Source organism: Bos indicus x Bos taurus, chromosome 7 (assembly GCF_003369695.1).
Source record: "Bos indicus x Bos taurus breed Angus x Brahman F1 hybrid chromosome 7, Bos_hybrid_MaternalHap_v2.0, whole genome shotgun sequence".
NCBI classification, from domain to species: Eukaryota; Metazoa; Chordata; class Mammalia; order Artiodactyla; family Bovidae; genus Bos; species Bos indicus x Bos taurus.
Genome location: NC_040082.1, coordinates 47,816,264 through 47,835,259, shown reverse-complemented (window position 1 = coordinate 47,835,259; position 18,996 = coordinate 47,816,264). Strand labels below are relative to the sequence as shown.

Sequence of the window (18,996 nt, the reverse complement as noted above, 5' to 3'; positions counted from 1 at the left end):
CCCAGGCCCCCTGCCTTGGGAGCTCAGAGCCATAGCCACTGGACCACAAGTCTTGGACATACTCATTCTGATGATACTCTTAGGAGCATTCCTTACCTAATACACCACCCTTCCATTCTCTCCACAAAACTGTACTTTCTGGGGTCTTGCCCATGCATCTTTCTGTTACTATTAATAAACAGAAGTTCATGTGCCAGATGCACAGCGAGGCTAAACAATCTGAAATGCTGGAGTTTGGAGCAGAGAAAGGTTTATTGGAGGGTCATGCATGGGGAATAGGTGAGTCAGGTTAAAAAAACCCCCAAACTCCCCGACTGTTTTCAGAGTGGTTTTTACTGGTAAAATTTGGGGTGAGGGTGAAACTGCTTACCTCAGCTTGGGACTTGAATCCAGCCAAAACCCATGGAACCTGGTTTTAGGACCTAATGAAGCTCAGGTTCTTGAAGTCTCATTGCAGAAAGAATTCAGTGAGAAATAAAGTGATAGGTAAGAAGTGGATTTATTCAGATTCAGAGAGAAGGGCCTCTCCACAGACAGTGTGGGCCATTGCAGAGGGCGAGTATGGGCTTGAAATATGGGATGGTTAGTTTATATAGGCTGGGTAATTTCATATGCTAATGAGTGAGAGGATTATTCCATCTATTTTGGAGAAGGGTAGAGATTTTCAGGAGTTGGGCCATGCCCACTCCTTGGTCTTGTGAACTGTCATGGCGCCTCTGGGTGTGTCATTTCATTTGCTGATTGAGGATCAAGGTCTAGTCTTGTCTGCCATCTTGGTCCCATTTGGCCACCCCCCCTCCCCCACCCATGACTATCTTCTGATTAGTCAGTGGTGAGGTAATGGGATGGTTCTAGGGAACTTGACTCTCAGCCTTAAGATACCATCCTCCTCCTGGGTGGGGGCCTTAGTTCCAGAACTCAAAAGATATTGTTATGCATATTTCTTAAGGAGGAACCGGGACCCTACCCCCAGGCTGCACTATCCTTTCCTGACTGCTCCTCCTTTGTCTCTGCATCTTCTCCCTTCCCTGACTAGCAACAATTTGAACCAGCCCTTTGGAACTCAAGGAGGGTCAAGGAGGCTTAAGTCTTTCCCCTCCCCAAAATAAGAAATAGGCCATAGAAAGGATATGTACCTGAAGAGTCCCACAGGATCTTGCTCTGTTTCCTTTCCACCCTGTTTCTCAGAGCTCTGGGGAGAACTGGCAGAAAAAAAAGGGTGAAGTCATATTCTGAGGGGTTTGCACAATTTGCTTACCAGTGGAAAGACTAGGAGGAGGGCGGGTACTCTCCCTTAGATGATTAGATCAGGGTTTCTCACCCCAGCAGTATTAATTTGGCCCCTTCATCAAGGGGCTCTCCTAGGCTTCCCTGGCTTGCATCTGTTAGATGCCAGTAGCCCCTCTATGTAGTTGTGAAAAGATCATGTCTCCTGAGGGCAAAATCTCCCTCATCTTGAGAACCAGCACTCCAGACACTTCCAGGGTGGTAAATTATTCACTGAACATTTACTAAGTATCCAGCATCTGCCTCTTGAGGGTTTATGATTCCAGTACAGAAATGACCACAGGAAGATGCCAACTTGCTCTCTCCTGTGGAAGACAGTCACAGCCACCTGAGGGGTCTTGTCCACATTCTCTCTCTAGTAATCTATTTCCCTTTCCTTTCTTCCTACAGACATACTAGACAAAACCATAGGGGAAAACAGTATCATTGTAACACCTTCAAGTAACATTATCCTTGCCACTCCCAATCTAGGGGAATGACTTGTTTTAAATCCTCCCCGAGCCCCACCCCAACGCCCGCCCCACCCTTCCTCCACACTTACATACCTATTTAAGCATATGGAAATCAAGAGTTCTGGTTTTTCATTTTTAACATAAATTGGAACTCATTGTATATTTTGTTCAACTTGATTTTTGTCAGTTAATCCAATTAACAACTGGAGATCAGCTCATATCAGTATAGTTTGACCTCATTCTCTTCTAGTTTTTTCTCATTCTCTTTTAAACTGCTGTACAGTAGTCTATATTATGGGTATATTACCGCTAGTCAGTTTGCAAATTCATGAGTAGTTATGTTTTCAGTTTTTAAATATCATAACAAAGTGGACAGTGCTGTAATGAACACCAAGTACATGCCTCTTGGTAAAGCCACATGGCTTTCAAGCAAGAAGGGAAATAAACACAATTTTAACAGACTGCCAAAAGTCCTACAAGAAGAACTGTCTGTATCACTTAAAATTCGCTCCAAATGTGATCAAGAATAGCCTGGACCCCCGATCTCAGGCCAACTGGGTTAAATTACCAATCTGTGAATTTCAAGGGTTGCTAACCAGCTCTCATTAGCTTTTCAATTTGGAAAGTTGTCTTGTAAAATGCAAAACTCTTAGTCCACCCTTTTAAGAAACCTTTGGGGGCTCTCCACCGCTCTCAGAATAAAGCTCAAGTTTCTTAGCAAGGTAAACACGATCCTGTAGGTTCCTTACTCCAGAAAACCTTTAGCAGCTTCTGCCTGAGCCGAGTTCCCTCAGGTGCCTCCACAGCCCCACACACCGGTTCCCCAGTTTGGGGAGCTCTCGGCGCGGCGTCCGGGCTAGTTGAATGGATGACAGCCAGCAGGGACAGCGTCTCGATCGTCTCTGATCCCAGCCCCTGGAGCCCAATAAATGCTGAATGAGCCAAGTCGTTGCTGGATGGGGCTTAGGGGGCCAAAGGGATGCTCCCGCTTGGCTCCTGGGGCCGCACCTCCGACTTCACCGGCTGCTGTCCGCGCCCCCTTGTCTCCAATAGAGAGGCTCCACGTGCTTCATTTCCAAATTTGCAAAACTTAACGCGAGCCCCTGCTGCAGGGTCACATGCCTGGAAGGAGAACGGGACAGAGGCGTGACCCTGTGTTTTCATATAAAACCGCTCATGGTGACCTATGGGCCCAACAAAACAGTAAGAGACGTGGACAGGACCAGTCTGGAGCGCCTGAAGTGTTTCGCGGAAGCTTCGGGGTGTTCACAAAGGCGTTTGACAAGCTACCTTGTCAAGACATAACGACCCGAAGAAATAAACCCCCACAGCCACAGTATTGGAAATCTGAATGACAATGGTGGTGACGCCCAGGATGTTGCAGGAAGGCCCAAACCGTTAGGAGAATTTACAAACTCCCGTTTCTGAATGGACGCGCACGAATGACTTGCAGCAGCACTTGCTAAGAACCGCGGGGTGGAAATATGTCTTTAAACTCAGTGCTCTTCACGTGAGACTTTTTTTTTTAAACAGGATCTTAGGTACACAATGGGAGTTACTTTCCCCTCTGGTTTCCCTGAATAGTTGTCCAATAGTGCTGACTAATGGTGGGAGCCACCAAGTGCCCTTAGGCGGCCACATGGAAATAAAGTTGGTATAAAAAAGAAACAAAACAACCAAACAACGGGAAACTTTATCACCTGGTTCCCCTGGTATCAAACTGTGCGGAAAAGGTGGGATCAGGGGTCTCAGGGATCGCACCCAAGGAGTGAAGAAAGGAAACGAAAAAGGAGACAGAAGCAGGGACCAGTAGAACCTCAGAACCGCCCCAGAGGGCACGGCGACCCGGTGCTCGGTCTCCTTGGTGCTGTCCAACCCCCGCGTCAATCAGCTCCTTCCCGCACTGCGATTGGCCGGGGGCTTCCTTGGCCATCCTGGCGCCCACCTCCTAGTTGCTTGGGGTTTACTTCCCCAAAGTACACGGGCCCCACCTTGTGGAGCAACCGCTCCTGCAGGGAGAACTGATCTCCGCCCAGGGGAAGAAGTTTTAACGAATGGGAGCGGCCCCACATATTTATTGGCTACAATGGACATCGATCAAAGAACTTCCCTCCCTCCTTCACACCGTACCCTTCACTTATTGGCCTCTCTCAATGCCAATTCGTTACTAGGGAAACGAGCTCTTCACAGTCTCATAGGCATGAGTTAAAGCCAATCAAGAGCCACGCCTTCATCCTGAGTAAGTACCCAATTGCTGCTCGAAAAGCCCAGAGGACGCAGTCGGGATTGGCCACCAGCCTGGCCGACCTGGCCGCAACAAGTTAGGCTGAGTCACCGTTATATAGCCCGGCGACGGAGCACGCGTGTGTGCGGACGCAGTTGCGTGAGGGGTTTTTTTACCTTTTGCCGTGCCGTGGAGCAGAGCTTGTTCCTCTCCCGCTCAGCCGTGCAGGTAAGCCGGAGCGTGGGCGGGGCTGGGCGGCCCCAGGACGCGGACTAACTGGGGCTCTGATGGGAGGGAGGAGAAGTCCGAACGGCGACCGCGCCAGGCGCGCCCACCGTCCGCCCCCCCTCCCCAACGGCCGCAGGCGCGCGCGGCGGGCGCACGGGCGCGCGGCGACTCTCCGCCCTCCGCCCCTACTGGCCCGGCGCGCGTGGCCGTGTCCGCGTCCGCCGCGTGCGCGTGCCGCGCCCAACGGCCACGCGGGGCGAGAGCGAGCCGCGGCCGCCGCCCGGGCCCCAGGGTGATCTTGGGGGCCTGGGGCCCCGCGCGGCCGGATCGTCAGCTTTTCCCGCTCGCTTTCCCCGCGCGCCAGCGAGGCCTTCCTCCTTTGGTGGGAGCTCCAGCTTAACCTAGACCAGAGGAGGCTTTTCTTTGATGGTGGTGGGGGGTGGGGGGAGGTGAGGCACGAAAGTGCAGTGAGAATTTGTCGACACTGGAAGCCGAAATGCTGCTCCTAGGTTTTCGATTTTTTGTACAGGGAGTAAAGGAGGGGCAGCGAGTTCATGGGTATTGAGTGATGATAATAACTAACATTTTTCTAAGCCCTCACTATGTGCCAGGCACTGTGCGGAGCAACTTGTGTGTTTCTTCTTTACTCCTGAAACGCCCCGATGAGGTAGGTACAGTGATTTTCCTATTTTTACAGCCGACTCGAAGGCCCAGAGATGGAGTGACACGGTCAGAGGCACACGGGCCCATAAGGGGCAGGTATTTGTTTGAACTCAGGCCTTCTGACTCCTAGTCCCCGAACCCGCTTCATTCTTTGTTCCAGCGTTCTGTGCGGCCACAGGGTATCTTTGCCCCCAGAGCTCTAGTCCCTGGGGGCAACCGCAGCCTCGGAAGACCGACTGCAGAGGCATTTATTTGTACTTGGGCTACTTGCGGGTTTCCAGGGAGAAGAGGGTTGGACATGGGATTATGACAAAGGGTAAGAAAGGGTTCCTTTCTACACATCTTCCTACAGGTTTGCTGCCCTAAATGCTTCTGGGGAAAGTGTAGAATAAAATCAATACGTCCAGGTGATCCTGGACAGTGTTCCTTCTCGGATTCGATCTTTACGGCCTGATGATGGGAAGTTATCGCCAGCAGGAAGTTAGGCTCTGATATTAGATCTTGAATCTTTTTTTCCCTCCGTTTTTTAATTGGAGCAAGGTTTTGAGAAAGACCTTCCACAAGATTAACTTCCTCGTTTTCTGAAGTTGAAAAAAATGAGGTTGCAGAGCGATGAGGTTCAAGTCTGGCCAGCATGTGTAAGTGAAATTTTGAAATTGGAGTGGAAAGCTTGGTGCCTACTTACAGTACAGGCTTGACCCTCTGTGGAGCCTAAGCTGTATGAATTAGGGATGATTGAGGTGTTGGAAATCTTACCCTTCTGGCAGTTAGGAACTTCTATGGATGAAAAGCTTTTGTCTTCATACATTTATTTAGTATTTTGTAGATGCTCCCGTTATATGCAAAGGTAGAAGACACTTTCAAAAACTTGAGTGTAAATTTTTCTAGTGGAGTTACATTTGAGATTTTTCAAAGCTAGTTTATTCCTTGGCTTAATGAAATAATAAATATTCCTGTGTTGCAGGTATGAATCATTACTTGGCATCACAAATGTCTCTACTTGAGCTAAAGCTGCAATGAGTTTTGGAGCTAACTCTTCCGAATTTTGATTGAAATGACTGTCAACCTTTTCCTTTCTCTCTTAAAAATCTATTTTGTGTGTGCATACACTTTTTAGAATTGACCTTTATATAAGAATTTTTTTGCTGCTAAGTGAAAGTCTCTCAGTCATGTCCGACTCTTTGCGACCCCATGGACTGTAGCCTGCCAGGCTCTTCTATCCATGGAATTCTCCAGGCCAGAAAATTGTATTGGTAGCTGTTCCCTTCTCCAGGGGATCTTCCCAACCCAAGGATCAAACCCAGGTCTTCTGCATTCAGACAGATTCTTTACTGTCTGAGCCACTAGGGAAGCCCTTATTTTGCTGCTAGAGGGAACACATGATTCACATCTTCATAAGTAAATTAAAAAGCTTTGAAACACTTTTGTATTTCCATTTACCCAGTAATTTCCATATTTCTTAACTGAAAGTAGCAGTAAATACAGGATCGAAATATCTTAGGAATAGGCTCTTAATCTTTGTTGGTGTTTTCCTGAATGGCAGATAGCTTGGAGTAGAACATTGTTTTCCTTGGAACTTGCCTTTTTAAAAAAAATTTATATATTAAAAAAAATTTTTTTGCCTGTGCTGGGTCTTTGTTGAGGCATGTAGGATCTAGTTCCCTGAGCAGGGAGTGAACCTGGGCCCCCTGCACTGGGATCTTGGAGTCCTAACCATTGGACCACCAGGGAAGTTCCGGAACCTGCCTTCTTGTAACCATTACAGTTACCTGCATTTAGACACCAGTTAACTAGTAACATTTTAAGTTATCAAATGTTGAAACACTAATGACCAACATTTAAACTGTTAATTTTGAGTCCACTAATTGTTACTTGAGGTAAATATCAGAATGAAAGTTTGTGCATTAAATGAGGGGAATTTTTGCTAGTTTCCCCTTTAGATATTTTAAAAAATCTCTTGACTTCAGGCAAATGGGTTCCAGTTGGGTAGGAATATGAAAATGTATTTCACAGATTGGTAGCCTGGTTGATGACTTGTGCTTTCATTTATCTGGAGCCAATTAATTAATTGAAGCAAATTGTGATAATATAAGACTTGTCTGCCTTCCAGTCTCCCATCCAAACTAGAGATTACTTTTGTTGTTAAATCCTTTTAATATAAGCTTTTGTACCTCTTCTAACTGGTAGAAAAGTAGGTAGTTCTTTGTTCTTTTATTTAACTCAGGTTTGCTGTTCTCAGCTGACAGTCTGTTAAGGGAACATTAGATTTGGTAATGTTTCTTGGTGACCTACTTCACAGCAGGTTTTGGTAATTTACATTTTTAATAATTGGTTTTAGTAGTTTGGCTAGAAAGTAAAGGGCAGAAGTTAGTTTTAAATTTGTATAGGTTTGTGAACTGTATATACTTAAGATGGATGGGGCAGTGTTAAAAGATGAAATTTGATATAAAGCCTGCATGTATGACCTAAACCAATTTTTCTTTTTGCCAGTTTATAACATTAGTCACTTGATCTCAACATTTTGCAGATTTGTTTTTTAAAATATTTCAAAATTCAAGTATAAATTGTATATTCATTTAATTGTGCTTTAAGACTGCCTTGGCAAGGTTTACTGATTTTAAAAGAAGATGATTGTTAAAGTAAGTAGGTAAGAAAAGCTTTTTTTCCCACCTCTGGCTAGTCAGTTTTTAACAGCTATAGGACATTTAGTACAATACTATCCTCCCAGCCATGGAGTTAAATTTGAGGTTCAGCACTATAATCACTTGTAGTTGGTGATCACTCTATGGTGAACAACTACATTTATGTTTTTAAATCTCAAAAATCAGCATTCTGTTTATTTTTTTAGTATCCTTAGTCATGTCATCTGGCTTTGGTTGGGAAAACTTAATTGCAAACCTGATTAGGTGAAGAGGGTGAAGAATTAGGAAAAATTTGCACATGAAGAGTAGGAAGAGGGAGCTTTACAGAGCAGAAAGTAATTAAAAGTTCTCTTGAAGACTGTGGCCTTTGTAAATAAAATCAAGGCTTTAGATGACATCAAGTGATAGATTTCCACTTCTGACCACTGGCCAGTCTCATGTCAGACTGCTTAGCTGTTTAGCCTGTGTGATGTATTTCAGATATTTAATAAAAAGCAAATACTAGAGATGGTTCATAGAGAAAACTGGCTTCTTGCATGGGACACACTTGGACTTGGTGGGAGTGTCATCCTTCGGTGGCTGTGTGGCAGCATCCTTGCCTGTTTGTATAACCCTTTATGTATTTTGAAGTTCTTTCACACATTTTAGGTGTTCTCATGTTTTTGCTTATAAGACCTAGAGCTCTGTAACCCAAGTAATTGTCTTCAACTATTTTGTAAAGCTCGTGGTGTATCTAGTAGAGATATGTGCTAGATATATTTCCTTCTTTAAAAAATTTTCAAGGTTTTAGAATCTTGGAAGGCATCAGTGGCACCTGCCTTTTTAGGTTTTTTTTTTTTTAACCTGCCACAAGTATACCCCATGTTTATCAACTATCTTAAGCTTACTTCTGGCATACATCCACCTATACTTTATGAGATCTAAAGCATAGAAAATTCATGTTTAAGGAATTTCATAGACGAAGTATTATAAAAGTATTTTTTTGTCTTAGGCCAGATTTTTGCTTAATTGTAAATCTAGTTGACTGGGTTTTACTGCTGGATTGGGGGAGGGATATTAAAAACCAAGAAAAGTTAGTGAATTAAGTTTCCCAATTCTTAAGTTTTTTTCTCTTAGGGAAACTTGTTTTTGAGATAATTTTAGATTTACAGGAGAGTTGGAATACAGACATGTCTTGTATATCCTTCACTCATCTTGCTTGTTAGCATCATACCTAATCATGATGCATTTATCGACAGTAAGAAATTGATGTTGATAAAGTCCCGTTAACTAAAGGACTGACGTTATTTGTATTTCCTTAGTTTTTCCACTGATGTCCTTTTTTCTGTTTCAGAATCCAGGCCAAGATACCACATTGCAGTTAGTCCTCCAGTCTCCCTGGTTTCGCTCCTCTCATTTGTGCCAGTTTGTTGTATTTTCTTTGTGTTTAATGACCTTGACACTTGATCTCAATTTGAGTGTACTTGGTGTTGGGTAGACTAAGGTTATAGAAGTTGGGGAAAATACAGAGGTGATTTAGCCTTCCCACCACGTCCCGGGGCACATAATATCAATCCTGGTTGACTTTAACCTTGATCACTTGATAATATGGTGGCTCCCAGGTAGTATTTCTTTCCTTTGCATTATTTTCATTAGAAGCTAGTCACTAAGGAAGGAGAGCCTTAGAATTTGTGAACATGTATTAAAGCTGCCACTGTAGGTAACTGAACATTTTGCGGGGAAGACACTTGGAACTTAAGCAGATACTCTGTTTCTCTAGTTTCCCTGCTAAATTTTTTCATTTATTAGTAGATGTTGCCTGCAGCTCTTGAGGTGTTCTCATGGTAATTCTATATTTCCCTTGTTTTTTTCTACATTTAAAATTTTTTGTAAGAAAGGTGTCTATTTTCATTTAAAAAAATTACTTATTTGGCTGTGCAGGGTCTTCACACAGGATCTTTAGTTGTGGCTCTGAACTCTTCATTATGGCATGTGGGAGCTAGTTCCCTGACTAGGGATTGAACCCAGGTTCCCTGCATTGGAAGCACAGAGTTTTAACTGGTGGACCACCAGAAAAGTCCTGCTATATTTTTTAAGAACTTCATTTTCCCATTTTTTAAACACTTTACCCATTAATTTTTGGATTTTTAGTTATTTTAGGGGGTTGTAATCCAGTGTTCTTCTAACTTAATTTTGCTTTTTTACTTATTACTTTATTGCTTCAGTTGTTCTAGTTTTGACTTGTGTCCTTTTGATGTTTGCCTATTTTTTTTTTTAAAGCATTTCCTTTATCAGATACTTCAGACTCACCTTGTATTTTTGCCTGTCCCATTTCTCCAAGGAGTTGTCAGGAAGAACTTTGAAGGAGGGTAACAGGTGGTAAACGTGAGGAGTTTGGAAAATAGATTGAACAGTAGTAAGTTCAGTGATGGTTATGCTGCTCTTGCTGTGCGCTAGAGTAGCTTGGTTTCTGCAATAGTTTCTCTGGTTCCTGGAAAGCGTTTTTATTTCTGATAGTTAAGCCAGATTTCACATGTTTGAGTACATAGCATAGCCTTGCAGCAAACTTCACAATAGTTTAGTATACTTATGTTAGTAGACAGAAACTCTCACTGTTTATTTCTTCTTAGTGTTTTTGATAGGTATTAAAATAGAGTAAAAAAATTCCTTAAATGTCTCTGTCTCAGAATTGACAGTTAACATTTTGCATCACTTTTTAAAATTTGCTTATTTTCATGTGTAGGTTCCCATTCTCCTCTCTTCTTGTGAGACAACCTTTTGTCTTTCCAAGCTGTTATATTAGTGGGTTAAAAAATAGCTTTATTGAGGTATGATTGACATACAGTAAACTGCACATACTTGAAGTGTAGAATCTGATAGCTTTTGGCATTGTTTATACCCATGAAACCATCACCACAGCCAAGACTGCAGTGAAAATAGCGCTCATCCCCCAGAGTCGCTTGTGCTCCTTTGCATTCTCTCTTGTCCACTCCCCCTCCTCCTCTGCCCCCCGGGATCCCTTACCTGCTTTCTGTCACTGAAGATCAGTTTATACTTTCTAGAATTTTTATATAAATGGAATTATACAATATGTGCTTCTTTTTTTTTTTTAAATTGCTGACTAGTATTGACTGTTCTGTTCTATAATATACAACAATTTGTTTATCCATCACCTGCTGGAGGAAATTGGTTTGTTTCCAGCTTTTGGCTATTACAAATAGAGCTTCTTAAAAAACTGCCTAACTTTTCCAAAGTGGTTATACTGTTTTACATTCCTGCCAGCAGTGTTTGAATGTTCCTTTTCCTCGATATCCTGGCCAACACTGTATGCTGCTGCTGCTGCTAAGTCACTTCAGTCATGTCCGACTCTGTGTGACCCCATAGACAGCAGCCCACCAGGCTCCCCCATCCCTGGGATTCTCCAGGCAAGAGCACTGGAGTGGGATGCTGTTTCCTTCTCTGCAACACTGTAGAGTCAGCCTTTAAAGTTGTCACTCTGACAGGTGTGTCAGTGGTACTTTACTGTGGTTTTGTTTTGCATTTCTGTAATTACCGATGATATTGATCAGCATTTTTCATAATTTCTTTGATGAATTGTCTCTAGGTCTTACACTAATTCTTCATGGGGTTATTCAGCTTTGAGAGTTCTTTATATATTCTGGATACAAGTTGCTTTCCAGATATTTACTGCAAGCCTTTGCCTTTGCATTCTCTTAATAGTCTCTCTTGCAAAGTGAAAACCTTTTTGGCCACATCACCCAGTGTACAAAATCCTAGCTTCCTGACCAGGGATCAGACCTGCACCCCCTGCATTGGAAGCAGTGAGTCTTAACCACTGCACCTCTAGATAAGTCCCTGAAAGGTTTTAATTTTGGTGGGAGTTCACATTATCAATCTGTCTTGTTATAGAATACATTTTTGTTATATCCAAAAATGACCCAAGGTCATTAAGATTCTCTTTAGAATTTTTATAGTTTTAGGTTTCATCTAAAACTATTGAGTTAAATTTTAATATACTGTGAAGCTTGAATTGAGGTTCTCTCTGTATATATGGATATGCAGTTGTTCTAGCACCATTTGTTGAAAAGAATACCCTTTTTCTACTGAATTGTCTGCCCTTTTGGAAATCAGTTGTTTATTTATGTGTGAGTATATTTCTTTATTCTGTTTGGTTGGTCTATTTGTCTGTTTTTATATCCAGACTATTTTAAAAATATATTTACCTGTGTATCTGAACAATGTACTGTTTTACATATACTGAACACGCTTAAAAACGTTTCAGGGCTATCATACAAGTACATATTTGGCAAGTGACTGTGTTTCTGAGATCTAGTTCATACTGACTTTATATGACTGCTATAAATAGGGTGACTTTATATTGTAGTTTCCCAGAAATACTCAAATTCACTCCAGTTAAACTGGTGTAGTTATCAATTGTATCGCTTTTTAATCTTTTAAGTGCTTATGTGACTATCTTAGGGCTTTCCAGAATCTGCCTTCCAGTGCAGGAGACACAGATTGGAACCCTGGATTGGGAACATCCCCTGGAGTAGGAAATGGCAACCCATTCCAGTATTCTTGCCAGGTAAATCCTGTGCATAGAGGAACCTGGCAGGCTATAGTCCATGGATAGGGTCCATGGGGTGGCAAAGAGTTGGGCACAACTGAGCCACTGAGCATTATACATGATGCTTTGTTTATATTTTTTAAAGAGTAGAAGTTTTTATGTGTAACATAGTGTGAACACACTAAAATTATTTTATCTTCACGATGCATGTTTAAAAGTTACGATACTAAGACGTGCACTTGATTTGGTTTTACAGTTTAATTGGACCAGTTACGTTCTATGGGCATACAGGCGAGTCTTCCTATGTGGCATTCATGAGTGGAACACTGTTGTCATCAAGTCAGCCTAGAAGTTCAGTAAAACATAGTTTTATATTAGGTGCTTGGGCTTTTTGTAGTCCAAGGGAACTCTGTAGAAAACTTACTCTTGAAAGAGATAATCCTGTTCTTATTTTGCTAGCAAAATGGTTAAGGAAATACTCTTCTGGGTGACAGAAAATGGTGGAATGTAGAAATGTTACAGTTTTGTTACAGTTGTTTGTTACAGTTAATAGTTACAATATCAATATATTGTAACAGTTAATATTAAGTGCTTACTATCATACACTTAGTTCTTGCAGTTATGATTTTAATTTTAGAGATGAAAGAACTGAGGGGCACTAGAGAAATTGTTACTAGCTCAGGAATACAGTAGTGGATATATTTCTAAGTGGCCATGTTTTCCTTTACTTCTTTAGAGCAAAAACTGTTCTGTAATTCCCCTTTCTCTAACCTAGGACCTTTAAAGTATTTCTTGAAAAAGTAAGAGAAAGTATAATTTTTAAAATATGTTTTTCTTGTCCCCTATGCCCATTTTGGTATATTATGACAGTCACAACATTACAAAGTTGGATAGAAAATTAGTGGAATGTAAACTTTAATGAAAGTGAGTGATTTCTTCCCTTTCCCTTTATTTTTGCCAGGTCCTGTTTCTTTCATCACTGATCTTTCTAGACTATACTGATTTCTGAGTTGTAATATATGCCCCCCAAAATTTGTCCTTTAGATCTGAAGGCAGTGTTAAGAGAGTGGTCTCCAAATTAGATATAATTGGAATGTTCAGCAGACTTACTTATTTAGTCTTGGGAGTGGCATGTTATATTTTAGGAAGTCTCCCAGTCTTCACATCAGCACAAGGAAGGAGGATTTGCTGTTGATAATTAAAAAGGATAAGACTGTTTAGTTTGTTTGCTATTTCTGATTATGGTACATGCTTCATAGTCCAAGCAGTAATGTATCCATTGGCATGTGCTGTTATATAAGTAACAACCAGAATCCATAGTATTTTAAATTTGCAAAAGCTCTTCTAGAAGGACACAGTGTTTCAGGAGTATTTAATAAATAAGGGAGGATCTTGAGAAATTTTTAGCATATATTTTCATTGGTATGCATAGTTTCTAATTATAATAGATCAGGAACTGGTAAAACATTAGTTTTTCTGAGAAAATGCAATTTGATTTTGTTTGCTTTCATTATTTTAGATATAATTTGATAGAACTGAGAGTTCTAGTGAACCAGGGTGAGACTTTATTCTCAGAAGGTACAATGTTAACATATTCCTGATAGCTTCTGTTTTATGTTTGAACTAGAAATGAAGATGGAGATTTCAGAGAGCTAATTTACCAAATAAAATTTTTCTGATGAGAATTGATTGAGTCTCATATAGACTAAATCTTTTGGGTTCAAATGCCAAAGTTTTCTTTTTTAAATGTATTTTCAGTTGGGCTGGGTTTTCTCGCTGCGTGTGAGCTTTCCCTAGCTGCAGTGGCTTCTCTTGTGGAGCACAGGCCCTAGTGCGCGCAGGCTCAGCAGTTGGTGCTCGCAGTCTCTGGAGTGTGCGACCAGTACTTGGGCCCCACGGGCTTAGTTGCTCCTCAGGATGTGGACTCTTCCTGGATCAGGGATCGACCCTGCATCCCCAGCATTGGCAGGCAGATTCTTAACCTCTCTACCACCAGGGAAGTCCTACAGTTTATTTTTTACTGGAAATGCTGACGTTATTCACAAAACTTGCAGAGTATGGTCTTAGATGACGGAAGAACTTCCCCAAACGTTTTGTAGTCACTGGTGCTGTTGGGTGTTCAGTATTGTTAATTACTCTACAGCATTTTATCGTTCCAATATTTTTTTTTATTTAAACTTTTGAGGCATAATTTGCAAACCACAAAATTATAGAATTTTAAAGTTCAATTTGAAAAGATTTTTAGTTTTGTACAATAAGCCATCACTCAAATGCGTCGAGTCCTCTCACCCCAGGCAGTTCCCCTCAGGTCCTTCCCAGTCTGTTCCCTCTCAGGCAGCTTAGGTTTTTTTCCCCTAAGCATCTTTGCTTAGTTTTCTCTGACTTTTTCTTAATCATTGAAAAAAAAAGTATCTGCTGTTATAATCTGAATTCTGGACAACCTTGACAGTTCAGCCTGACAAATGGATGATCAAAAATCTGCTTTGCTTGTATAAAATTCTAACCAAAAAAAAGATAAACATCTTTTGTGATGAAAATGATGAATGAAAGAAAGCTTTTTATTCGTGAGTGTGTCAGATACAGTTTTGGAGCTAGAAAGTTACATAAGAAATGGTCTCTTAAGAAACTTAACTCTTAAAGGAAGCTTGCAGCCTTCTTTCAAATGTTCTTTTTATCTGACCATGACTTATATAGCATTCTTGAAGCCATTGGCTATTTTAAGAATCAGTCCCCTCCTTTATTTTAAGCATTGAAGCAATATAGTTTTTTAGCACTAAAATAATGTGTATTCTGTTACTTTTTCTTTTTTTCTCAATTATTGAGATACGACAGAAGTATCTGTCAACTTCTGTAGTTGACAGAGGTATTATTTTTAAGTACTGCTACCATTTCCCTTGAGCTGATTGGTTGATATTTATTATAGATGAGCTTAAAGGAGAGACTTGAGCTGGAGTTTCCAATTTAATGGAACCATATAGTGCTTATAGTGTGAATATAATCCTTGGGAGTCTGCAAGACTATATGAGGTAATCCTGAAATAAAGTGTCATCTATTTGAAACATTTTAAAATGCTAATTGAGACCCTAGTTTGCAAGATACTCAATTCTATAAACTGTTAAACTAATAAGAAACTTGGTGAATAATACAGATTTTTCTGAGAAGCTTCAGAATTATAATAGTAAAAGAAAAAAATCACAAATGAAGTAAAGATCAATTTGCTATATAAATATAAATATGTTTCCCTTTCGTGGCTTTATGACAATGACCTAAGATAAAGCATTGATGATAATGGTGTAATCGAGCTGATGGAGTTGTTTTTGTTTTGTTTGTTTTTTTTTAATTTGAATTATCTAGATAATCTCAAAGGGAAAGGAGAAGTTGTAGATGGGGTCTGTAAGTTTTTCTTTTTCTTAACCTTTGATATTGTAACCTGGAGGATTTTCATCATTTTGCGTGAGAAGATTGAATGTGGTAAGCAGTATTTGATAAAGTATTATTTAGAAATTTATTATGAAACTACTTAGCAGTGTCAAAGGATACAGTTAGATTGATGTTATTAGTCTAGTTTCGTAGAGTTTGGTGAAACAAGTAATAAATGGTACAGGTAATTTAAGAATAATGCAATCATAGACTAGTGAAGGATAAACATCTCCACATCCTGCTTGTGCAAGAACCAAATTCAATCCATTTTGCCCATTCTTTAAGAAAACTGTAATGCAGTTTGTCTTGTTTCTTCTTTATGCTGTAGTTAATTATACATACCTCTCTTTGCCTTTACGTTTATAAAGTTCAGGGTGATTTTATCTCCTCAAATGAAAAATTGGGTGATCTCATGCCAGATACGTTTTTGAAAGGGTTTTTTAAAGTAGTGAGTGACAGTATTTGAAAACTTACCATGTGCCAGGTGCCTTTTTAAATATTCCAGCGCACTCACTTTAAGTCTTAATTTTGAGATGGCAGGGATTATTTTGTTGAATAAAAACATCTTGCTTGTTACTTTTTGCCTGTTTTCATTTTTTGATCTAGATATAAAATAAGCAATTTAGAATTTTTAAAGGTAGTAAAAATCTCTGATTTAGTTTGACTAAAAATGTGATACTGTGTATCTGTATTGTCAAAGCTGTATTGTCGCACTTGAACCTTATACCACCACGGTAGTATGTTGTAATGTTACAGGTGGAACACTGCTTTGTTTTTTCCTTGTGGAACCCTCAACTGAGTTTAGTAGCTTGGGAAAATTGAAATGCACGTTGCAAATATGTACCTTTGATGTTGTTATGTTCAGTTTACAAAAATTGAATATTGGGAATAATGAGTTAATTCTTCATAGGGATATTTTTTTCCCCATAGCATTTGTCTGATTACAGTAAATTTGAACGTATAAAATCTCACTGGTCTATGTGGGTTTGCTTTGTTTCTTATAATGTTTATTCCTTTTAAAACCCAAGAATTGCTGAAGTGATCTTTTTGGTCTATGAGTCAATCTCAGCTAAATGATTCAGTCTCCGCCCCTGCTCCTTTCTCCCCTTATACTTGATCTATCAGGTAGAACATATTTGATTTTTTTTTTTTCCAGGTTGAATTGACCAAAGCAATGGTTATGGAGAAGCCTAGTCCCCTGCTGGTCGGGCGGGAATTTGTGAGACAGTATTACACACTGTTGAACCAGGCCCCAGACATGCTACACAGGTAAATTTTTTTTTCCCTGAGTATCACCTAATTCTGTGTTTTAGTGAGTATTTAAGATGCTCTTATTCCCTCAAGAGGGAGGAGACATATGTATACCTATGGCTGATGCATGTTGATATATTGCAGAAACCAACACAATATTGTAATTAACCTTCAGTTGAGAATTAAAAAAAAGATTCTCTGATTCATTATGCTCTTTCTAGGGTTGTTGCATAAAAATGCTTTGTAAGTACCAAAAGGTGATGGGTATTCAAATTTTATAATAGTACAATATGTAAATATTTGAAAATTAGACAAAGTTTCCTATACATTATCAGAAATATAATGCTTTAAATATAAATGTATATTTGTACTTTTGGTTTTTTTTTGCGTATTTTTCTCTTGGTGAACCATTAATTATTTAGTTATGAATGTATTGAAGGTACGAGACTGTTCCTGTTCTGACATATTTTTGTGTTAATATGCTTTAAAAAATTAGGATGTATGGTTTTTTGTGGAAACGATTTATTGTAAATTAAAACAGATGTATGAAATAAACGTGGGAGTCTTTAGAAAAACAATGCTAATTTTTCTATGTAGATGCAAATATTTTTATTATGCTGTGTTTTAGCAATAATCTGTTATCTTACAAGGATAGTGCATGTATCATTAATTTTAATATCCATGAAATTTTTATTTTCTAAAAAATTGTTATGTTACTCCACTAATGATGAATATATAAGTTGCCTTCAGTATTTGTTCCTATAAATAATGCTGCATTGTAGAAAACTCCTCAGTCTATTTCTGTGGAATTATTAGAATACTTTTTAGAAATTTCAAAATGTATGTGTATTTGTTGGACCAGAACTATTTTTTCTCCTATACCTTTCTTGATCTTTAAAAAAAAAAAGAAGCTGTTAGTGTAAGGCCTTGTGGAATAATTAACTTCATTTCACAGGTAAAGACACGATGCTATGCTATGCTAAGTCACTTCAGTCGTGTCCGACTCTGTGTGACCCCATAGACGGCAGCCTACCAGGCTCCCCTGTCCCTGGGATTCTCCAGGCAAGAACACCGGAATGGGTTGCCATTTCCTTCTCCAGTGCGTGAGAGTGAAAAGTCAAAGTGAAGTCGCTCAGTCGTGTCCGACTCTTAGCGACCCCATGGACTGCAGCCTACCAGGCTCCTCCGTCCATGGGATTTTCCAAGCAAGAGTACTGGAGTGGGGTGCCATTGCCTTCTCCGGGTAAAGACACTAAGGGCTTAAAAATTTGCTGGTATTCGCAGGACTATTGAGTGATAGAATAAGTCTTTAAACCATAAACATCCCCCTTTTTGTTATTTTTTGGTCAATTGTATTCTTTGCTTTTAGTGGTTAGATACATTTAGAATTTAAAATGGAGTAGGAGTTGAAACAAACTAACCAAATATATTTCTTGTCACTGTTGTTACTTATTGATTGTAACACATGTATTTTTTCACATTTTATCTCTGAGGTACATTTTAGATACAATGAAAAGAGGATTAGCCAGCAGTGAACTAAGTGGCTGGCTAATATGGAGCCTTTTAATAACTTAAAAAGTTGAAAGGTAGTTCAGGTATCCTTAAGGGCCCAGATCTGTCCATTTTTTGGGGATCATGGGGGAAATAATCAAGATAGAGAAAATTTTGGGTTGGTTTGTGAAAGATTGTTTGTCTGGAATACAGGTGCCAAGAAATCCTAATAGTGATTATCCCCGAGTTAGGGCATTGCATGTGTGTGTTGGCAGGGCTGGGGCGGAAGTTGTTGGCACCTTCCTAATTCAGTATTGTTGTAATGAAAACAAAACAGTTGAAGATATAGGTGAATTAAAGGTATGGAGAATTAATTAAGTCTGACGCTCCTAATGCATCAGCAAAAATGGAACTCCTTAAACTCTTCTGCCTGAGTTACTGGGTTTTAATGGGAATTTATCACATGCATTCTCAGATAGAAAAGGATTCTCCAAGACTGTGGAGAGAATAGCTGTTTAGCCTTGTCTAGCTCTTGCAACCCTTTGGATTGTAGCCCACCAGGGTCCTCTGTCCATGGAATTCTCCAGCCAAGAATGCTAGAGTGGGTTGCCATTTCCTTCTCCAGGGGACCTTCCCCACCCAGGGATGGAACCTGAGTCTCCTGCATTGGCAGGAATGAGCCACCAGGGAAGTCTATAGAAATCCTTACCTATCATCAAGACTACCTGTCTTCTCCGTGAGTGAAAACGGGAACTTGTGTGTTACATGGCCTTCCTGAGGTGCACTACAAGA

At 40.2% G+C, this 18,996-nt stretch overlaps 1 protein-coding gene across 2 annotated transcripts in view; it reads left to right on the top strand.

The window, feature by feature from the left end:
- The first annotated feature begins 3,951 nt into the window (after window positions 1-3,951).
- The window catches only part of G3BP1 (G3BP stress granule assembly factor 1), a 35,461-nt gene continuing 20,416 nt past the window's right edge, over window positions 3,952-18,996 (top strand). Inside the window, exons 1-2 of one of the 2 annotated variants that reach the window (XM_027545902.1) lie at window positions 3,952-4,191; window positions 16,619-16,731. In XM_027545902.1, coding sequence (XP_027401703.1) covers window positions 16,637-16,731 — 95 coding nt within the window. In that variant the 5' untranslated portion in view covers window positions 3,952-4,191; window positions 16,619-16,636. Of the gene's footprint in view, window positions 4,192-4,661; window positions 4,859-16,618; window positions 16,732-18,996 lie in introns of those variants that run through there. The other variant, XM_027545901.1, reaches the window with a different exon arrangement.